At 39.3% G+C, this 21503-nt stretch overlaps 1 protein-coding gene and 2 non-coding genes across 3 annotated transcripts in view; all 3 read left to right on the forward strand.

Annotated features, from left to right (window-relative positions):
- The first annotated feature begins 523 nt into the window (after positions 1 to 523).
- The window catches only part of LOC127655029 (apoptotic chromatin condensation inducer in the nucleus-like), a 41035-nt gene continuing 20055 nt past the window's right edge, over positions 524 to 21503 (forward strand). Inside the window, exons 1-9 of the mRNA XM_052142620.1 lie at positions 524 to 688; positions 1793 to 1858; positions 2814 to 2925; positions 3318 to 3373; positions 9141 to 10697; positions 10981 to 11039; positions 14416 to 14551; positions 19216 to 19261; positions 19394 to 19524. Coding sequence (XP_051998580.1) covers positions 551 to 688; positions 1793 to 1858; positions 2814 to 2925; positions 3318 to 3373; positions 9141 to 10697; positions 10981 to 11039; positions 14416 to 14551; positions 19216 to 19261; positions 19394 to 19524 — 2301 coding nt within the window. The 5' untranslated portion in view covers positions 524 to 550. The remainder of the gene's footprint in view (positions 689 to 1792; positions 1859 to 2813; positions 2926 to 3317; positions 3374 to 9140; positions 10698 to 10980; positions 11040 to 14415; positions 14552 to 19215; positions 19262 to 19393; positions 19525 to 21503) is intronic.
- LOC127619821 (small nucleolar RNA U6-53/MBII-28) lies at positions 3030 to 3142 on the forward strand. The gene has a single exon (XR_007967622.1). It is a non-coding gene; the product is annotated as a small nucleolar RNA U6-53/MBII-28 (small nucleolar RNA).
- On the forward strand, positions 10750 to 10858 carry LOC127619932 (small nucleolar RNA U6-53/MBII-28). Its single transcript, XR_007967647.1, has one exon. It is a non-coding gene; the product is annotated as a small nucleolar RNA U6-53/MBII-28 (small nucleolar RNA).

Below are 21503 nucleotides of genomic sequence, written 5' to 3' on the forward strand. Positions count from 1 at the left end.
TAAAGTGTTAGAAGACTTTCTCCTACCCTAGCTTAATAAGCAGAGACAACTCTAAGTAAGCCATTTTTAGGTTAATTTTCTTGAAAACTGTAAACACTGTTTCTGTGGCGCTAAAAAACTCCTGTTTGTTTTGAGAGACGCGTTTAGACCCACCCCAGCAACATTACTCAACCGATGGCGTTGTTTGTATTTGTGCGTTCGCTCAAGAGCAGAAAGCTGCTTTGAAAACATTTTTTATTTTCGCAGTTCCATTTGGCGGCACTGAATTGTTGCAGAAAATGCATACTTCAGCTTTAAGAATGTATTGAAACTGACCTGTGCATCACTGTACATGAGGCATGTAATGTAAAACATTTTTATGAACATGCAGTAACAAAGCATTCTGAATGACCATTTTAAGAGTAGTTACTGAATGCTTGGCTAATTCAAGCTATTTCTGAATAGAGGGCACGTTTGTAGATTTATGCTCTTTCTTCCGGAGATTTAAGAGCGGTGACGCGCGCCGCGCTCGTGCACAGCCACAGAAGTTCGAGCGCTCGAGCGAAGCAAAATGGCGGAACTCGAGGATGTTACGTTAGACGGTAAACCGCTTCATTCGCTTCGTGTAGCGGATTTAAAAACAGCATTGGAGCAAAGAGGCCTCGCCAAAAGTGGACAGAAAAATGCACTTATTAAACGGCTGAAAGGGGTGAGTTTGGTCGAGGGGCGGGGTGTGAAAATCGTGTGCTGTCTGTCAAGTTGAGCCGGAGAAGAGCAGGCCAAGTGTCGGGTGCCTCGCTAGCGGCAATGTTTGTCGAATGCATGTGAACTGTTCAGCTCTTAAACTGCATATCCATGCCGTTCAGATGTTGTTTTTCCATCATTTGGGGAGTTATAACATGTTGTTGAAATTATAGAATAATGTCGTCGTTTTCTAAACGATCTGTGGGTCATGACAAGCCCGAGCTCTCAGAGTTAACGTCGCGCCCGCGCGTTGTATGTTTGTAATGGGGGGTGCAGGGGGCGCGCGCTTGTCAGCCTCATGTGATGGATGCGCTTTTGACAGTTGTACCGAGTTAACATTCTGAAACAGAAAGCCATCTGTTTCGAGTTATTTTTTCTCTGGGGCTACAAACGTAATTACAAACACCCCCTTGTCCAGAATATTTAAATAGCTCACAAATAGCTCGTTTGGTTTTAAATCGCACGTATTTGGGAGTGGAATACCTTCACACTTTTTTCTTCACCTTTTCAGAATACCATTCACATGTTAAGTGTTTTCTTGCATTGCCTATTTTCCATCGATACTTTGCATAACGACCGGTAAACTACCTAAATAACAAAAGCATCTCCCAAGTATGTGTTCACCTAATGAATAATATTAAAAGGCCAGAGCCACTCCCACCTCTATTATAAACACTTAGTTTGGTCTGCCTAACGTGGTCAGTTGCATTGCTTTGTTGTATGAAGTCGGTCATGTTTTGCTGGTCTGGTAAGTTGCATGTAGAAGCTTTGCTCATTTTCTTTATACTTTTATATGCCACTGTCTATAATAGTTATTTTTCTCAACCAATATGCTTGATCAGCATATTAAGCAGCTGGACAGAGTGCTTGAAATAAAAACAGATTGTTTATTATAGTGTAAGAGTTCAGCTCAACTCCTTAAGGAAAACTCTGTAAATGCATAATCTTTTCCAAAAATCGATCAAGTGAATTGATTAATTTAATAGACTTTTGTTTATGACATTTAAGCAAGATTGTGAGAAGGAAGCATGTTTATTTTAAATGTGCATATTTTGCTGTGTCTGTGAAGGCGCTTATGTTGGAGAATCTCCAGCGATCCTCCACCCATCACATTGGTCTTCAGCCCAATTCTCAGGTAAGAGGACTTTTCACCCTTCATTTGGACATGTAAGTCACTATAAAAAAAAATCACTATCAAACCATTATGCAATTGTGTGGAGGAAATGTGCAGTCTGTAGTGCCTGAATATTTTCTGGCAAAAATGTGTGCATTTATGTGATTTAATCAACAAGACCTCATCAGAACTAATGAAGCGTTAGGGTAAACAAACAAATCTGTTTAAGGCACTTAGCCCACAGTTATATAGCATGTGATGTGTTTTGAGCGTTTATTAAAGGTGCAATATGTAAAAAAAGCCTTTTTTTTGCCAATGTGTGCGCCTTGTAACACTACTTGAAAATTAGCCCTTCCAGACTTCCTAGGTTGCCTATTAAAGCCTGTAGACCGATTTTCATGCGAAGGGAGCAGGTCGCTTTTGCCAGGAAAATCCAAAGGATGTGACATTTGCACATTCCTTTAGAGCCTTGCCTCAGTGCTTCTGCTATTCAACAGCATCAACAGACAATCTGCAACACTAGGTAACGTTATCTTAGAGATGGAATCCAGGAAATATCCCAGCACAACTCCGACTCCCACACAAACTCAGAATAAGCCAAAATAAAGTTATTTTTTTTAACAGAGTCTACTGTTTGGCTAATATAATATACAGTCTCAAAGTTTCTAGTAAAACAATCATAACTGTGTAATTTTAATTATGCTGCCTCATTTGTCAGCATGATGCCAGTGAATCATTTTCAGTCTCTTTGTTTTGGCTGATTCCCCTGCCCCTACGGAGTGTGTGCGCATGGGATCACAAGCAACAGGCAGATGGCTGCAGTTTACTTAACGGACACAGGTGTCATTAATAACAAGGGTTTCTGAATCTTACATACTGCACCTTTAAAATGCTTACTGTAAGTTTGTTCTACTTGGTGAGAACAGATCTGGGAAATGACCTTGGCTGAAGTGTGTTCTCTTTCTGTGTATCTCAGATAGGAGAGGAGATGAGTCAGAACAGCTTTATTCAACAGTACCTGGCTAAACAGCAGGAGCTCCTAAGACAGCGACTGGAAAGAGAGGCCCGGGAAGCCACAGAGGCAGATGGTAAGCAGTCCCACATGTACACATAGGTTGTAACACTGACTTGACTACACAATCTGTGTTATTATATACATAATGTTCATAATCTCATAATGCTAATTTAGTGTTTCCAATGATGAGACTGCCATGCTAATACTGATGCACCAGAGTTTGACTTGGTCTCTCTGGGTGTAAGTGAGTTCAGCTTAAATTCTCACACTTGCTGTGTGCTCTGACGAAATACTAAGTAGCTTTCAGTCACTGACCTACAGTCATGCTCTCTGTTTGCTTATTAGATTTGTTTATTACTATTGCTGTGCATAAAAGCTTACATTTTTTCTGAGTTTTTGCTAGCATTGAAGTTTCTTAATGCGACCACTGACTTTGCCATATATTGCTCTCTTCTCCTGGACCAGAAGAGGAAGGTGACCACTCTCCAACTAAAGGCAGCACTTCCTATTTGCCAGACAAGGTACGCACACACACACACCGTCTTGGTTTAAAACCAACTTGGAGGGATAGTTCTCCCAAAAACTCAAATTCTCTGATAATTTACTCACATTCATGCCATCTGAGATGTGAATGACTTTCTTCCTTCTGGAAAACACTTTTGAAGATGTGTAGAAAAAGATCCAGACTCAGTAGGTCCTTATAATGGGAGTGGATGGTGATTCAATTTTTGTTGCTGGGAATGGCATTTTGGTCAATTTGTCTTCTCGAGATACCAAATAAGTAAATACAGAAGCACTCTGGTTGTGGAATAAGTGGAGCTGCCACGTCGCTGAAGCAAAACTTGCGTGTCGAGCATCTTTAAAGGAAACGCCATGGCGTTACATCTTTAATGCAGTTATATTTAATGTGTTATAGTTTTATAAAAGTTTAAATAATAAGTAAGCAGGTCAAGTAAATAACTACAAACTCTGAAACTGGCATTTCTCTGTGTGGTCAGCGCTTCTATGAGTTGCGCAATGTGTCTCGATCTAAGGGGGAGATTTGAAACTACATCCAGCTGAGGCACACTCTGTTGCGGGGATGCTTGTCCCCCTCACGCATGCACGCTTGCTTCAGCTAGATAATAACATGATGGCTTGCCGACTTATTGAATCATAAAACAGTATATGTTCTTATCGTGAAGAAAATTGGCAATATGCAGCTTTATGAATAAGTGAGAGTTAAAGATGAATTGAAGTGAACAAAAGTGAGAGGAAGTCTTCGCCCCATTATACACAGCAACAAAATACGTTTTTGATTTGTTTTTTTTTTGGCTTGTTTAAATATCTAAAACTCCTTTAAAACAATGTACTTTTACTTTAGGATATATTCTGCAGAAGAAAATGTGTTATCTAAAATTTTTGAATATAATATTAAAAATACAACTGTAATTTAAAAAAAGATGCAAAGACTTGCTTTTAGAGAATAGAGCTTGAATATATATGTACATTTTGGTCTTTACTGCACTCGCAGAAGTATAACAAAGTAAAAAAAACATTCTCTTAAAGTCTAAATATCTTATATGTTGCTTCTCAAACAAATGTGTCTTGTTTTAAGGGTATTTAGGCATTTTTAAATGGAAAACAAGACAAAAACACTAACAAAAAATTCACTGCAAAAAAATCTTATTTTTTTACTGAAGTTTTTTTTTTTTTCGCCATTTAATTCAGTGAATGTCATCTAGAGGTATTTTATAGATGATAGTTAGCAAGCATGTTTAGTACAACCTATTAAGTACAAGCTGAGTAGTCAGTTAAGCACTAATGATTTATCTATGTAATCACCCGAATAATCGTTCTAATAATCGTCAGATTAGTTGATTATCAAAATGATTGTTGGTTGCAGCCCTAATCTTGTTGTTCCAACATCTGTTCATTAACATAAGCTGTTATAATGTAGTCTGTTACAATAAGTACAAAAGAGGGCATAATCAAAATATAATGCATAATATTTTGTAATTATGTGAAGATTTGCTGGTTAATTCAATGAAATTAATGGTCAGAACGTGCTTCTCTGTTCCTTCAGGTTACCGATTAAGCTTAGTAAGTGTACACCACTGTTTCTGAACCATGTTTCTGCAAACCGTGGTTTCCGTGACACCATAATCATTGTGTTTTTCAAATGCAATTTTAAGTTAAAAATAGTTTTAAAGATCCTGCATTCTGTTACATTCAGCTCTGCTTCAACTAGATGTTTGAAAGAAAAGATTTTGCCGTGTGTGTGCCCGCGTGCTTCTCCAGAGTGCCGTGATGTTACTGTGATTCATGCTTCCTCCCATTTAACTTGGAATTTTAAACTTCATACTGGGAAAACTGCAATGGAACGCCACTGTATGTTGGATTTACGGTGGATTAAACCTAATTTTAATTATCGTAAACTTGTAGAACAAACGTTAGCATTGCAGCATAATTTATCTGTTTGGTTGCTATGAGACATCTGTTGACAATCAAGGTACCACAGAAAATGACAATGTAATCAAAATAAAAAGGCCCCTCATTGATCAAATTTCAAATTCAGTGAAAAGTCACGTCGATCATTGCTGATCATTGCCCTTCCCTAATTTGTAGGTGCAAAAAGCACAAATAGTCAGTATAAAAGTAGTCCGTTCCATCTCCAGCAGTGAAATGAATGTATTCTAAAGCTAATCGATCACTTTTTGTGTGAAAATATCAAATATAAAAATGTATATCAATATAAAAGATCGCTTCCAGTCAGGCATTAACGAATGGCTAAATTTATCCGAGTGCTCCTATGGCATAAGCGCAATTGCACGTGAACTGACGTGTGACAGATGCACAACCAATGAGTCAAAGGAACATTTATGCATTTGGCAGACGCTTTCATCCAAAGCGCCTTACTTATTACAGGGACAATCCCCCCGGAGCAACCTGGAGTTAAGTGACTTGCTCAAGGACACAAATGGCTGTGGGGATCGAACCAACAACCTTCCGCTTACCAGTTCAGTGCTTTAGCCCACTACGCCATCACCAACACACTTGCATCTCAGGAGCACTTCAATCACTTCGTCAATGCCTGACTGGAAGCAATCTTCCTTTTATGGTTAAAAAGTGCTTAAATGGTGTTCTTTTTCACACACAAAGTGATTGATTTGCTTTAGAAGACAATACTCCGCTGGAGTAAGGATGGATTACTTTTATGCTGACAATCTGTGCTTTTTGGACCTACAAATATCTAATCATCACTCCCATTCCAAGGACCTGCTGAGCCTGGATCTTTTTCTACAAATCTACAAAAAAATGTTTTGCAGATGAAAGTATGTTAATTTTTCTTTTTGGGTGAACTATCCCTTTAAATGGTTGCACAAAGTAAATCTTTATTTGGTGTTGCACTTTGATTCATTTGACCAGCAAATACATATTTTTGTGGCATGAAGATAGTTACTGTTTGCAAACAAACGCAATGCTCCACAGCTCCACCACTTCCGGTTTCTTTTAGCAGCCCATAAAAGATGTGGGTTCAATAGGTGCTTTGCCCCAAAAAAATATTTGTGCCGTTGAAACGCTCCGTTTCCTACAGATTTTAAGAAAATTGTAAATTTCGATCAGGAGAAACTCCGGTTTTGACATAAATCTTGATATTTCATGGACTATCATCATTATGCTCTATTAGACCTGACTGACTCTCAGTTTCTGTTGGAGGTTTTTAACTTTTCACAAAGGAATCTCACAAACTCTGATCCAATACATTTCCAAAGTGCAATATCTGTGACAGATATTAGGCCAAATATGACTTGTATGAACAAAGCCCATTGGTCTAATAGAAAGAACGGGACCCTGTCTCCACCATCACAGCTCAGAGGCTACAGTTTGTGAAAGGAAATGCGAATAAAAAGGATAATACTGCTAAAATGTTGTCTTTGCTTTCATTTTGAATGCAGGATGTATTAGTTGATAAATGGAAAACGGCTATTAAGTGTGAACATGGAATATTATAACATGTAAAAGGCTGCAACTAATGATTATTTTGATAATCGATTAATCTAACGATTATTCAACTATACTGCGATTATTGCAACTAATAATCATTAGCTCTTAACGATTATTAAGCTTGTGCCCTGACTTAAACAGTTGTATTAAACGTGCTTACTAACAGTAAAGAGGACAAAATCAGCTTTTATAAATACCTGTAAATGACATTCACTGAATTAAAGGGGAAAATCAATTTTTTAATTGAATTCAGTAAAGAAATACACTGCAAAAAAAAAAAACTATTTTTATTAAGTGTTTTTGTCTTGTTTTCTTTTTAAAATGGTCTAACAATCCTTAAAACAAGATACATTTACTTGAGAAGCAACATATAAGATATTTAGACTTGCTTTAAGAGAATGTGTCATAAATATAAGTGTATTTTTACTTGGTTATACTTCTGCAAGTGCAATAAAGAAAAAATATACTTGTATTCAGCCTCTCTATTCTCTAAATATCTTATATGCTTCTTCTCAGGTGAATGCATCTTTTTTAAAATGATTTTTCTTCTGCAGTATAGCTGCAAAACTAAATGTACATTGTTTAAAATGAGTTTTAAATATTTTTATTGGAAAACAAGCCAAAACAAATCATAAACGTATTTTGTTGCAGTGTATAATGGGACAAAGACTTCCTCTCTCACTTTTGTTCACTTCAATCCATCTTTAACTCCAAAAAAAACAAACTATTATTAATAAAGCTGCATATTGCCAAGTTTCTTCATGATAAGAAATGCACAGTGACATATATTATGATTAAATAAGTCACGAGCCATCACGTTATATTCTAGCTGCATTAAGTGTGAGCGCTCGAGGGTGGAGCGTCCCCGCAACAGTGCGCGCATCAGCCGGGTTCAGTGTCAATCTCTCCCTCTTAGATCGGGACATTTGCGCAACTCATAGAAGAGGCACTGACCACACAGAGAAATGCCAGTTTCAGAGTTTGTCGTTAATTACATGACCTGCTTCCGTATTATTTGAACTTTAATAAAGCTAGAACACATTAAATATACCTGCATTTAAGATACTACACCGGGTGTTTCCTTTAAAGAGCTCCAGCTCCGCTTATTCCACAGCGAGAGTGCTTCTGTATTTACTTATTTTTTTTTATTTTTTTTTTTATAAATCCCTTGTACTTTGCGATCTACATAAGATGAAGCTGTTTGGAAGGTTTAGAGTTCATCCGGACTGTGATCTGTGTAGTTCTTCCTCTCCCCAGTCAGGCACGAGCTGCAGTGCTGCTCTCACAAGTCTTCATTACAGTTTAATGTGATCTCATGTTATGTTAAATGAGATCAAACGACTAATCGACAATGACAATTTTTGTCGACAATTTGTTTGTTGTCGATAGTGTCGACTAATTGTTTCAGCCCTAGACGTATATTATGTACTGTATGTGGGTTAATAATTTAAGCAGTAAAAGACGCATATTGCATGCCTAATCGTAGTTTTCATATGCCACATTTCTCAGGCTTTAGAAGAGTCTTAAATGTGTGATGTATATTTATCAACCTGCTACATGTCTGACATAGTCAAACGGGCCTATTGACTCAAATTAAAACTAGTTTTTTGATCATTCATAGAGAAACTACATCATTTCTTCAGTGTAAACATATACAGTATATTCCTTTTATAATAATAGGGCGGCTGTAGCTCTGATTGGTAGAGCGGGTCTGCTACCACACGGCTCCACATGCCGAAGTGTCCTTGGGCAAGACACTGAACCCTGAGTTGCTCCCAATGGCAGGGTAGCGCCTTGCATGGCAGCTCTGCCACCATTGGTGTGGATGGGTGATTGGGACACAGTGTAAAGCGCTTTGGTAACCTCTAAGGTTAATTAGTGCAGACCATTTAATAAGTTTATTACCATCAACGAGCATTATTACATTATATAATAAATAAAAGCTAATTAAAACTGCAGCGCTACCCATATCCACCATTGAAATTTGCTGCTCAAAAGTATCTGGAAGCACGGTTGCCTGCAGTGTGACAGAGTAATTTTATCTATAGTCTACACAGTTGTTATTATCAGGCCCAGACAGAATCTGCATGTTTTTTTTGTTTTTTTTCACATTTTCTGTGAATTTATGCAGAATCTATGGAAAGGATTTCAATATGGTAATATCGGTTAAACAGCTTAGAGCAGATGTTATTTGTAGCTGAGAGCATCATCAAATTAACCAAAATATTTTAGAAGTACACACGAGGAGTGAATGTGTAGAACATGTGTTAAAGTTTTCTCATTTTGTATTTTATTTTCCAGCATCATGGCATACTCTCTCATCTGTCTCTAACCCAAGTTGAGGGAGGTGGTGTGGATCGTGGAGGAGGGTTGCCACAGGACCCAGGTTTAATAGGATCACACCGACTGGATATGGGCCCTGCACCCGTGTCTCAAGAGTCAACTGACACCAAAGCTGGGAGGATCAGGCATCCTTTTCTCCCTAGCCATGAGGAGGTTGCCACACCCTCTCCTCCACGTGCAGTTGCCTCCTTGTCTGTTCGAGTGGTTGGACAACCTGAGTGTCAAGGCCTGCCACTCATGATGCCCCGTAGCTTAGAGAGAGAAGGAACAGCCCCAGTTGAAGCAGGTCCTGCCCATTCAGTGTTACACCTCAGCCGTTCTGCGAGGGCCACGGCTTGCGTTCAAGTTGACAGCGATGAAGAGGATGATGACAGCGACGACGATGATGAGTGGGGTCCTTCCTCTCATGGGAAAAAGACTGTCCGGGCTCCTCCGGTACACCCTCCACCTGCCACAGCCCCCCAGCGATCCCGTCGAAAGCTTCAGTCCCCACATCACATTCCTCCCCAGCCTCAACCAGTCCACCAGCCTCCTCTGCAGCTCCGCCAACCCACTCCTCCCCCATCACCACCTCCAGAGCTCTCCTTCCCCCTACCGGATACTCCCAAACAGAGCCCCCATGACCAAGATGAACCAGCAGGCCTAGAAGAAGGTGCTGCTCCAGGGGCAGGACCTATGCCCTCTCCTCCATCCCTTAAGAGACAGGAGTCCAGCTCTAGTTCTAGATCCAGCAGCCCAGAGCCCCGGTCCACACGCACACCTGGTCCTCTCAGTCTGCTGGTACGTAAAATGGAGTCTGAGGGTGTGTTTGATGGTGGATCGAAGGTTGAAATGCAGGGAGAAGGAGAGATGGAAGTTGAAGAGCAGGAAGATGGCGAGGCAGCAGAAGGGCCTGGAGTGATCGCTCGCACCGAACAGCAGCCTCTCAAGCCACAGGAGTCTGTGTCAGTGCCTGCTCAGCATGATGATGCTCAAGACTCTGATTTGGAGAAAGAGAGAGGACCTCAGAGAAAGCGAGATGAGCAGAAAGAAATTGAGAAAGTGGGTAAGACATCTGCACCATTCCATACAACTGTACCCACTTTCCAACTTAAGAGACCACAAATTTTCTCTCAAGTCCCTCCACCTGAGTCACTTAGGTCACCCTCAAAACCTGAGCAGGTGTCAGTCCTCAACACAAAGCCTAAGAGCTCTGAAGTTGTTTCTCTGGAGACAGAGGCCTCTACTGCAATGCCTGAATCAAAACACAATGAGGGTGAAACAGAAGTTAAGTTTCTGGAGAAACAGGCACCTTTACAGTCAACTAGAGTGACTAAAGAGAGTGAAAAGGCCCCATCTTCACCCCCTCTAGCTGAAGAAGGGGAAACTGAAAAAACAAGAGACCATACGCGTAAAGGAAAACCAAATGAACAACGCCCGTCAAGTCAGTCGTCATCTCCTGATTCAGAATCATCATCCTCTTGTTCCTCAAGCTCTCCTTCACTAGATAAATCCAGCCCACTCGGCCGAAAGAAGGTGTGTTATTGGCTTATCCACATTTCCATCAATTAGTCTTTCCTTTTGTGTGTTCTGATGATGAGCCTGCCATGCTAATACTGATGCACCAGTTTGACTGCGTCTCTCTGGGTGTAAATGAGTTCAGCACAACTTCACACTTGCAGTGTGATCTGAGGAAAAACACAAAGGAGATTTATTGTTCTAAGAAACAATGTAGATTTTTTTTTTTTAATTTCTCTTTGAGTTCACCGTAGTTGTAATTCTTGAGTTTAATTTATTAATTTTTTTACCCTAAAACTAGGATGAGAAGCATGAGAACAGAAGAGCAGATGTTAAAGAAAAGAAGGCCCAATCTTCCAGGTCAGAATTTTGTATACACCTAATTTCATTGCCATATAAACCCAAAACACCGTTAACAAAATCAAACTGAGAACATGCAATCTCATCATTATATTGAATATACTGTCATGTTTTATGCATAAATGTGCGTTTATTTTTATTTTGTGCTGTTTGTACCCTTTCATATATTTTAACTTGTTTTTCCGACAAGAAAATAGTCATGGAAGCTGGCATGGCATTAAATCGCTAACAAACTACAACATTTTATGCTGTTGACTTGTCATCAAGGGTAACAATAATAATGTAATGTCTTTCTGTTCCTACCTCCAGTAATTTGTTTTATAAAAATAAAATTTATAAATATTTTACACACACACAAATACATATTCCTGATTGCCATTTACACCTAATTTGTTTTCCTAACCATTTGTAGTGTCGCCCCATTGCCCTTTCTGGAAACTGGTGTTTAAATTCAGTTTTCAATTGGACTACCCAGCATGTGTGAGCGCAAGAAATGTATGAGCTCAAATTCAGCCGTCTGTTGTCATGCATAGTGTAGTGAGATTGCCCATTTGCCCTCATTCACAGCTTCTCACCAGGACATGTAGCAGATGGAAATCCAGAACTGACCGGTTTGTGCCAGTGTAAAAGTCAAGCAGGACCTCAAATACTGCCATGGCAATTTCATGTTTGTGTTATCAAAATAGTGCAATATGGACAACGGTGTTAATAATTATTTAAATGTGTTATAAACTCTGTTGACATTTAGAATATAATTTATATTTTTTATGCACCATGAGACTCAAAATTATTGTTGGTGCATGGGAAGAGTAATGTGATACTGAATAACAATAATTATTTCCTCTTAACTTAACATGGACTGTAGATGATTGTTGTAGATAAAAGAAAGGAACTAATGAAAAAATATACATATTATTGTTCCTTTATGGACGGTCACGCTTTCAATCGGTTTTGGATTGACTGCTTGGAGAAATGTGAGGGTTGTTGTATTTTTAATCAGGCGTTCTGTATGCCAGCCCCAACCGGCCTGGCTTTGGAAGAGGGGTCCTGTCTTCTCTGCTCACACTTCCTACGAGCGCTGCTCAATATGGCTGCTCAGTGAGCGTCGCCGTGACTGTACCGACGCATTGCACAAGAGAGAGGGGAAAAAGAAAAAAAAAAAAACAGCCTCTCTGCGCGCCCACTTCTCAGATTTCTACCTACGCATCCGTGGCCGACAGAACGGGTTTAGAATCGGCAGTTGCGGTCCCAGTTTAACCTTAACATTATGCTGTCGGACGGCAACAAAAACGGGTAAGGGTTGAGAGCGAGCGAGTGAGTGAGGGGTTTTCTAGAAATACCCTCCAGCGTTGGGCTGGCACATCGTTGATTTGATGAATATTTATTTCACAATCTTAATCGATTGAGCGGTTGTGTATTGTCATTAGTTTGTGGGATATTAAAGATCGTTTCTCCCAAGTACTGTCTCACGCAATCGCTGAGGGTTTAACTGTGTCAAACACAGTGAGCTGCCTAACTAGACCACATTTTAGGCATCATGTTCTGAGCGTTCGAATTTCCTTAGAACGCTTCAAACATTTTGTTTTTGTAGGTAGATCACTATGTTTAGAAACCGCCTTTGTTGCTTTTTCGGTACGGATATACAGAACATGCTGTTGGGGGAAGGGGATTTTGCTCAGAAACTTGGATTTATTAAAGGATGCTGTAATTGGCTTTTTTAATCAATAGAGGCGCGTGTAGCGATTAATTACTGATGGAGATACCATGTTCACCATGGCTTGTATTCAAATGCTGTGTTGCATAAAATCTTATGACTAAAACAATGACAACTTTGCTTGTATTCTGCTCTATTGCATAAAAAAAAAGTTTATGTAAGCTGATAAGCGTAGTAAACGTGTTAACTGTTGCGGAAATCAAGAAACAGAGTTGATGGCCAAATCACGGAGTAACTCCGATTGCCTATGTCTAAAGTTAAATTGTGATGATCCTAAAAATGTAATGGTGCATCTGTGTACAAGTAGATTTTAACTTTTTTTTTTTTTTTTTTTTTAACTAGCTCTCTAACACCTTAAAGGACCTACAAATGTAATTTTCATTTAATTAAATCTCTAATATACACCTTTATGCTGTCTCAAACTCGAATTACTTTTTCTTCTGCTGAACACAAAGATTTTTGAGGGAAATATGATGTAAAAATATCCATACAATGCAAGTCGATGGGGTGCAATATTTCCAAGCTCTAAAAAAAGGTTATCCATACAACTCGAGCTGTTTAATCAATGTCTTCTGTAGCGTGACGAAGTCATTGAGTTTGATAAGACATAAGGGTGAGTAAATGATGAGAGAATTATCATTATTGGGTGAACTCTTCTTTTAAGGAAGGTGTTTTTATTCTTGTCTCTGGGGCTTTCACATTCCTCAAGGAAAGGAGATATGAACACTAGTGCATAATGACATCAGCGATCGAAAATCATAGAAATGTGGTGTTTTAAAGCACATCTAAATCTTTGCCTAATGCCTAAGATAAACGCTTTAGAAATGGCTATGTATAAGCTTGTTTTGAGTATAGTTGCCTAATTGCTTTTTGTTTATAAGTATCTGTATTAACGTACTGAAAATGAACACTGAGGCCACTGTAGTTCCGTTTCAGGCTCTCTTGCAGGTTTTGTTCTCTTGGTGGTTGCTAACTTTGTATTCATGTGTAAATGTAAAGCTTTCTAAGAGCCTAGCTTTTTTTGTCCAGAAGGGATCTGGCTGTAGAAGATCCAGAAGGGGACCCCCCTAAATACAAAGGGAAAGCCTTGTGGTCACAGAACTCAGATAATCTCCACCAGGGGTGTAATTGAAAATTTCTTTCATACTGTATGCAAGCAAAATGAACATTATAGCTGAACTATACCCAAATTAATTGAAATTAAAAGCAAAATTGAACCATTTATATCGTGATGTATTGAATCGTGACGTATCGCAATGCGTATCGTGTGGTGGCTGGTGATACACAGCCCTACTGATTTATTTGTTTAGGACGTATTGAGACATAACATATTTAGTATTGATGGTAAATGAGTTATCAAAGAACTGATGAATGATCATGAAGGTCGTCTGCTGTAATACGACAGTGATGCTTTTCACAGAGAAAATAGTTTTTTTTGTAACTATTTGTAATATGTTTCGTACAACATGGAATTGTTTGGTCCCTCTTTCAACGATTGCAAGTGGTGCTGAACCTGGTATTGGATATTGTGTGTGTTTGATCCTGGTAGTATCATTTTGTTGCAGTTATTAATAGGGAGAGTGGCCCAGATCACTAGCCTCAGCCAACTTACCCCTCAGTCTCTTTCTGTCTCTTTCTTTTGTTCTTACTCTTTCTCTCTAGGGAGGTGAAGCACGAAACTCTCTCTGAGGATGCAGGCCAAGTTTCCATGGAGCTGGAGAGCTGCTCCTACTCTGAGAGTGCTAAGCAACAGTCTAGCCAGCAGGGGTCAGTTGCCAGTGAGATTCACCCAGATGAGGTAAGAAGGCCCAAAGAAAGCAGATCAGTGGACATAGTAACACTGAATTAGAATGGTCTAGTTCAGGGGTTTTCAAAATCAAAGACGGTGGGCCTCCCTTGTGAGAACATGCATGATGGCGCCCCCCCAAACACCCACACAAGCACATCTAAACAGATCGTCAGGCAATTGTTTGACATTATGTAATCATTTTTATAATTTAACAAGAAAAGTGCAGAAGTTATTAGCTGAATTATGACATTGAATATACAACTTTTTAGATTAGATTTATTTAACATTTTTAAACAACCACAATGGTGTAGAAAAAAAAAGAACATGGTTGGAAATTCCAATAACGGTCCATCTCAGTCAAACCAGTCAGAAGATCTGTAACGGGTGAGTTTGTGGGCAGGCGGGCAAGGGACTACTGAATAGAAACTCTTCTTGAATGTTTTTTTCACATACTTCACATGTTAACAGTTGTGCACAGCTGGCCACATCAGTGGATTCCTCGATCTGGAGTGCAAAAAATGGGCTGTGCCAGATGCTGTCTAACACTTGCTCCTTCACATCCTGTACCATGTCAGATATGCGCTGACCCACTGTGTTGTCAGAGTGGAATAGAATCAAGCTTAGAAGCCGCTGCGCCTCCTACCATCAAGGAACGCATATCTTTTGCCGTCGGCAGAATCAATGTGTCTCTGATGTGATGTGCTTTGTCTGCCTTAGCAATTCGCAGCACAACGTGATATGAAGCTTCAGTGGCCATTACATTTAATTTGACAAATTCTCAGACAATTATTTCTGACCTTGTTTTCCCGCTACCTCATCATCCTTGGTGTCAAGGTGTCTGCGGAGTTTAGCAGGTTGCATGCTGTTGTTAGCTAAAATCTCCTGACAGGCGACTTATAAAGGTCGCGGTGCATCAACTGATCCGGTCTGTGTAAATCCTTAACCTAAATACAGCTCATCATATTGTCGTCTTTTGGGTTTAACCCTTGAAACTGAAGGATTTGAATTTGGTGGTCTCTTAAACTGCTCGATTGTAATTACAGACTAATAGATCACGTCTCCTTTATTGGCAGGTAAATATCAAAGAATCTTCACAAAGATTCATGAATTTTTTTTTTTTGACTTATTGTCAGAACTGCTTAAATGTTTTATCTAATATAATAGATAAATGTGTGTGTATACATGCATGCATAACGTTACATATATATAGATTATTATTATTATTTTTTACATTTCCACTATCCGCGCCTCCCCTGACATGCTCTAGCAGCACCCCCCTTGGAGGTGCACCCCACATTTTGAAAACCCCTGGTCTAGTTGAATGTCTGGGGGATCGAAGTGTTCTCTTGCCTCCTACCTTTTAGAATCAGCCCAGGGTTAGTTATTCGAATATTGTTCTGTCTTCCGTTACATTTGATCCCCATTAACTCTGTAGCAGCAGTTGTAACAGTGTCAAGGGATTGAGGATGGCTAATAATGCATGAAATAAGACACTTTTGGGGCTTTTTCCACTGCATGGTTCAAATCGACTCAACTCTGCTAGCTTTTTGGGGGTTTTCCACTGTGGATAGTACCTGATACTTTTTTTAGTACCACCTTGGTCGAAAATCCAGCAGATCACTGATTGTTCAGAGAGAATCGTCACTACCAGCATCACTGGATTTCCGATACTACCCGCTAGTTTTAAAGTATCAACAGCGATAGAAGTATCATTTGTTCACGCGACTTTCGATTTGTGAAAAAATAAATGGCTGTGCGCAAAACCACGCCATGGTCAATAAACGAGGTGCAGACGGTCCGCTCTTTAGTGACTAGCAAAACGGAAAAACCTTTCAGGAAGTATCTCAGCTGTTGGCCGCGGCTATCACCGCACCTACCGACAGTTTAAGGAAAAGTAAATTAAAAAAAAAACTTAAGAACCATCAAGGAAAAGTGGAAGTGGTTTGACCAATGGACGCTATCTAAACCGGCGAGCAATGGGAGGAGAGTGCCCTGGACTCAGCCATGGCGTTGATCTACGATGGTGGATGGTACTTTTTGTTACGTTAACTCTATACTCGGCTTGAAAGCTTCACTTTTAGTTGGCCAGCTACTGGAAAGTTGCTTCTAAAACAACCAGGCCAATTTAACTGTTACACTTGTGTAAAATCACAATGCAACAACTGCTTTATGCAGCACAATGAGCTAGTAGCTAAACAGCTAGTAAATTATCGTTTATGGTCAGTAATGTTTGTCACGTTTAAGATGATGTCACTGCAGTAGAGGCGGCACAACTATAACGATCAGCCTATTCCAACTATGTTGAGGCAGCACTAAACTGCAATGGAAGAGCAAGATAAGTAAAGTGAGTAGTGTCGAATCAAACCGTAACGTGCTGTGGAAAAGTGCCATTTTTGAGGTTAATATGTATGAGTAAATTAATCAGTGCTTATTTAAGGTGATAAAAAATAGATAATTTAATTCATTTAATTTTCCCAACAAATAGGCCTATACAGAGTTGATTTCTGAGTTGATGTCTAATGTGAACCCTCACAAATAAAAAAATAAAAATGGATTTTGACATCTTGGAATCCTATTCTAATAGTGCTAAAAGCTCTGTTTGAGCTCTACATAACGACCTGTTAGAGACCTGAGTATGTGATTTGTAATGAGAATGAAAAGTAGGCTCTAGACACACTTTTCTCCTACTTCGCCCTTAATCCTGCTATTTCATATTCTCTCTTACACCCACTCTCAATCTATATTTCTTGCTTTTGTTGTTTCTCTCTCTTTATCTCTGGATCTGGTAGTATGACTGTTTTGTGGTTTAAAATCCCATTGATTGCTTTGTTGTGAAGGTGCCCTCCCCTCTTCCATTGCTCATACTGGTACCTGCATACTGCCTCCACCTCCATCACCTGCCCCGCTATGCCCAAGCGTCTCGGCTGTACCTGAGCTAGGTCCCCAGAGTCACCACTGCACACTTAGCCTGATGGAACCTGACGGATCATTGGCATCTGCCTCTCGTCATAGAAACTGATGTGGCCTCCTGATTGGACTGCTCGAGAGAAGAGAAGGCAAAAAGACCTAGTGTGAAGCGGGAGGCATCAGTCATATTGTGCAAAGAAAAAACACTGCACACCTCCTGCAGTGGCTCATCTACAAAGACATTTTTCAAAGTGTTTATGCCATACACAAGCAGAAGATGGACTACTGACAACATGGTGGGCACACAAACCATTTCTTTCCTACACTTCTGGACATGAATGAACCGATATCTAAACAGACTCATTACACAGATTTCTACAGTTTCTCACATGCCTGTGGACTGATCTCATACCCCTCTCAGAGTCTATCACACTGAGCTGGCAAACAAGACTTATGGAATAACCACTGGATGTACTACTACTTGTCATTTTTCCTTTACATTTTTGGGGCTCACCAGTTGCCCAATCTGGTTTTGTCAACAGCCATCAGTAGCATGCAGTGCATGTTTTTTGAAGGGATTGTGTCCTTGAAATCCAAACAGACTTTCTGGAATGTTTTTAAGAAGTTTTAATCTTCATTTTATACAAAAGTGAACTTTTGTTGACTGCTGTTGTTATCGTCCCAAACCTCCTAATGAGCATGTGGACAGTACCTGTACGTTCCAGTATGAGACCTGTTGCAAAAATCAAAGACTGTCATTACCAACATAATGACCTACTAATGTCAAGGTTTTTTATGGCACAGAATTGGCAAGATTGCACAAAGGACTTTTGTTTCTGTTCATGCACGCAGTAAAACACTGATTTATTACCAGGATTTTGGCATGTCAAATGAAACTGGATTTATTATTGGTGTGGACAGTCATGCCATCAAGGACACAGACATTAATGTCAAGTTTACATGGGCTGCAGAGATATTTCTGTGTGTTATAAATTCCTGTCATCCAACTTTTGCCAAAGACTTGCACTTCTCATTAAACACCCAACAAAGCCTTCAAAGACTTTTTGAAAGACTATTTGAATTATAACTCCCAAACAATATGTGCAAAAAAAACAGCCATTGAAACAAAATGCGCTGCAAAAAGAGCAGTTCCTGTCAGCCGGCCAATCAGCACACTCAATTGTGATCGTATTCCTCTCCTCAGCCGCCTCTGATTGGACCTTTGTTGCCTAGATACAATGCACACTGCTGTACGATTGGGCCATAGCCGAGCCAGAGAGGGATCAGGTGTCAATGGTACCAGGAAAACCCTTTTTCCCAAGATGTATTTGTTTTTAAATATCTTAAGGTGGAAAGAAGGCATTTTTGCTTTGTTAAAATTGGTCTCAGGAGTTTTAGTGATTTGTTTTATTTTGTTAATCCTTAATGTAAAGTGATAGTGATTTAAGCTTGGGTGGAAAAGTTTATTTTGATTTTACAGTATACATGGTAAATTAGGATAAATGTTCAAAAATGTTAAACTAAATTAAAAACTAAAGCAATAGCAATGCAAGGGGTAGTATATTATAAGGGTGGGACTCGCTGAGCCATTGTCTGTCAAAGCAATCTGTACATTATTGGTTTAACTGATAGCTGTGCATCTGTTCTTCCCCATTCCTTCTCATTTCCCTCCTTTTCCCAATCTCTCTCTTTTGTCTATGTCTGTCTCTGTCTCTCCCTTTACAAATCCATTGGGATCTTGTTTCTCCTCTTGTATTTCATTTCAGAATTCCACCACAAAATCGTTTGCTGCCCGCAAGATTTCATTGAGCAGTAAGTGTTTCTGTGAATTCTTTCTCTGAGCGTCAATGACAAGCTGTATAGTAAGCTATATTCAGCTATAATTTGTTTTTGTTTGTCTGTTTCGGTGTACATATTTTTGACTGTGGTTTTCTTTTTCTGTAGCAGGTAAAGCAGAAAATGCTTCATCCGAGTTAGAGTCACTGGGTGGAGCCAGCAGGAAGAGAAGGTGGGGTTCCAGTACAGCAGTCACTGCCAAGAAACCGTCAATCAGCATCACTACTGAATCGCTGAAGGTGATTATTTTATTTTTTATTTTTCTTCAGTGTTCATTAAATTTTTTGGCATTTTTACTTAATCCCAGAACAGATTTGAAGTCGGTGCAAAATTTAATTTAAAAGTTAAATTATTTGAAATAATGTTTAGATGGGGAACTTGTTCTACTCCTGGCAGCCCATCTTGCTGTAGAGTTTAATTCCAACCATACTCAATACACCTGGCTTTTTTGTAATGAACAGTTTTTATTGATTCATATATATACACAACAAAGGACACACACACACAAAAAAACTGAAAACAAACAGAAAATATAAACATATATAAACTATAATAAACATACATAATTAAGCTACACTCTCCACATCCCTTCCCCTAGTGTCCCCCAAAATGCTCAATAATTTCTCCTGAAGCATTCTTCACTGCAGTTGTACCTCTCTCCGTGAAGTTCTTGATGATCCGGTAAATGATTCTTTGAGGTGCAATATTCTTTTGCAGAAATTTCCTTGGAAGTGTGGCCATTTTTATGCAAAGCTATGATGGCTGCATATCTTTCTTTAGAGGTAACCATTGCTAACAAGAACACCGTTGTATTATATTTTGAATGAAGACACTTTGGGCATTATTTGAAGATGATCTAACAAAAAATTAGGTTCCTGCAAGCTTTTTTTCTCTGAAATTTGCTGACGGTGTACAGAGTAAAATTAAGGCTCCGCCCTCAAGACGACACAAAATCTGACTGCACTGTTTGGCTGTTCTGAATAAAACTACGGTGCATTTTTAAAAATGGACTTTGGGGACATGCTTATTTTGTTTATGAGACTCTAATATTTAAGATAATGTACAGTTTTACAACATGAATGCTGCTCAGATTGCATAGTTTGTTGAAGAATGATGACGAAGTGTAAAACTTTCAGGCGAGATTTCATGTAAACAATGGAGAATATAGAAATATTTCCCAGATTGATCACTTTTATGGACAAAAAGTGCTATTGGATGTTATTCAATGAATGCTTGACCTGGACAATTGACCCAAGTGTGGCAAACTGGATTCATCTGGTTATCGCATTTTCATAAAGGTATGAAGTCTCGTTTTGATATTGCATGTTTTCATTTGTACTCCTGGCACAAATGACTAAATCGCTGTTTCTGGAGCACTGCTATCATGAAACAGAGATCGGATATCAATGTTGAATCCTAAGACCTTTGAAAAGATTTGTTATATAAATATTTTGTTAACATGAATTACATTTATAGATGGTAAATTATATTGTATATGTAAGCAGAGTGACGTCACTACCGAGTGCGGGGAAATTGCGTATCAACAGGTTAACTAAATCAGAAAAATTTGCTATGAATAAAATGTCAAAATACTTAATCCCCTGTTTGGGTCACTGGAAGGTGTCGTCTGGAAAGCCATTACTGGGCAGTATGCTATTAGAACCAAAGCTTTTGGATTTAGATCAATTGACTCTTGTATCTTGAGAACTTAGAAAAGGAATTCATAATTCTGTGGAGGCAAGGCATAGATCTAGTGGGATCGGAGACAAATAATAAAATATCATTGCGGTGGCTAATGGTTCCAGGGCAAGACGGAACAATAATGGGGAAAGAGGGCAACACTGCCGGATGCCCCATCCAGAGAAAATAATCGGAAATTAATCAATTCATTTGTACTGCCACTTCCGGGTGTCTATAAAGTAACTTAATCCATCCAATAAAAGTTTTCCTGTACCCGTATATTTCCAAAATCTTAAAGATAATCCCATTCTACCATATCAAACACCTTTTGGCATCAAGTGAAATGGCAGCGACTGGAGTCTGATCATTCGCCACTGACCATGTGATATTGATGAAACACCTAATGTTATCAGAAGAGCTGCGGCCCCAAGTAAACCCCACCTTACACTCGCTTGGAACTTTGTCCTTATTAAGTATCGGACTGATCCGGGCTTGAGTCATGGTTGGCAGAAGCTTTTCATTCTTTAATGATTCTGTG

The sequence above is a fragment of the Xyrauchen texanus genome, chromosome 2 (assembly GCF_025860055.1).
Source record: "Xyrauchen texanus isolate HMW12.3.18 chromosome 2, RBS_HiC_50CHRs, whole genome shotgun sequence".
NCBI lineage: Eukaryota > Metazoa > Chordata > Actinopteri > Cypriniformes > Catostomidae > Xyrauchen > Xyrauchen texanus.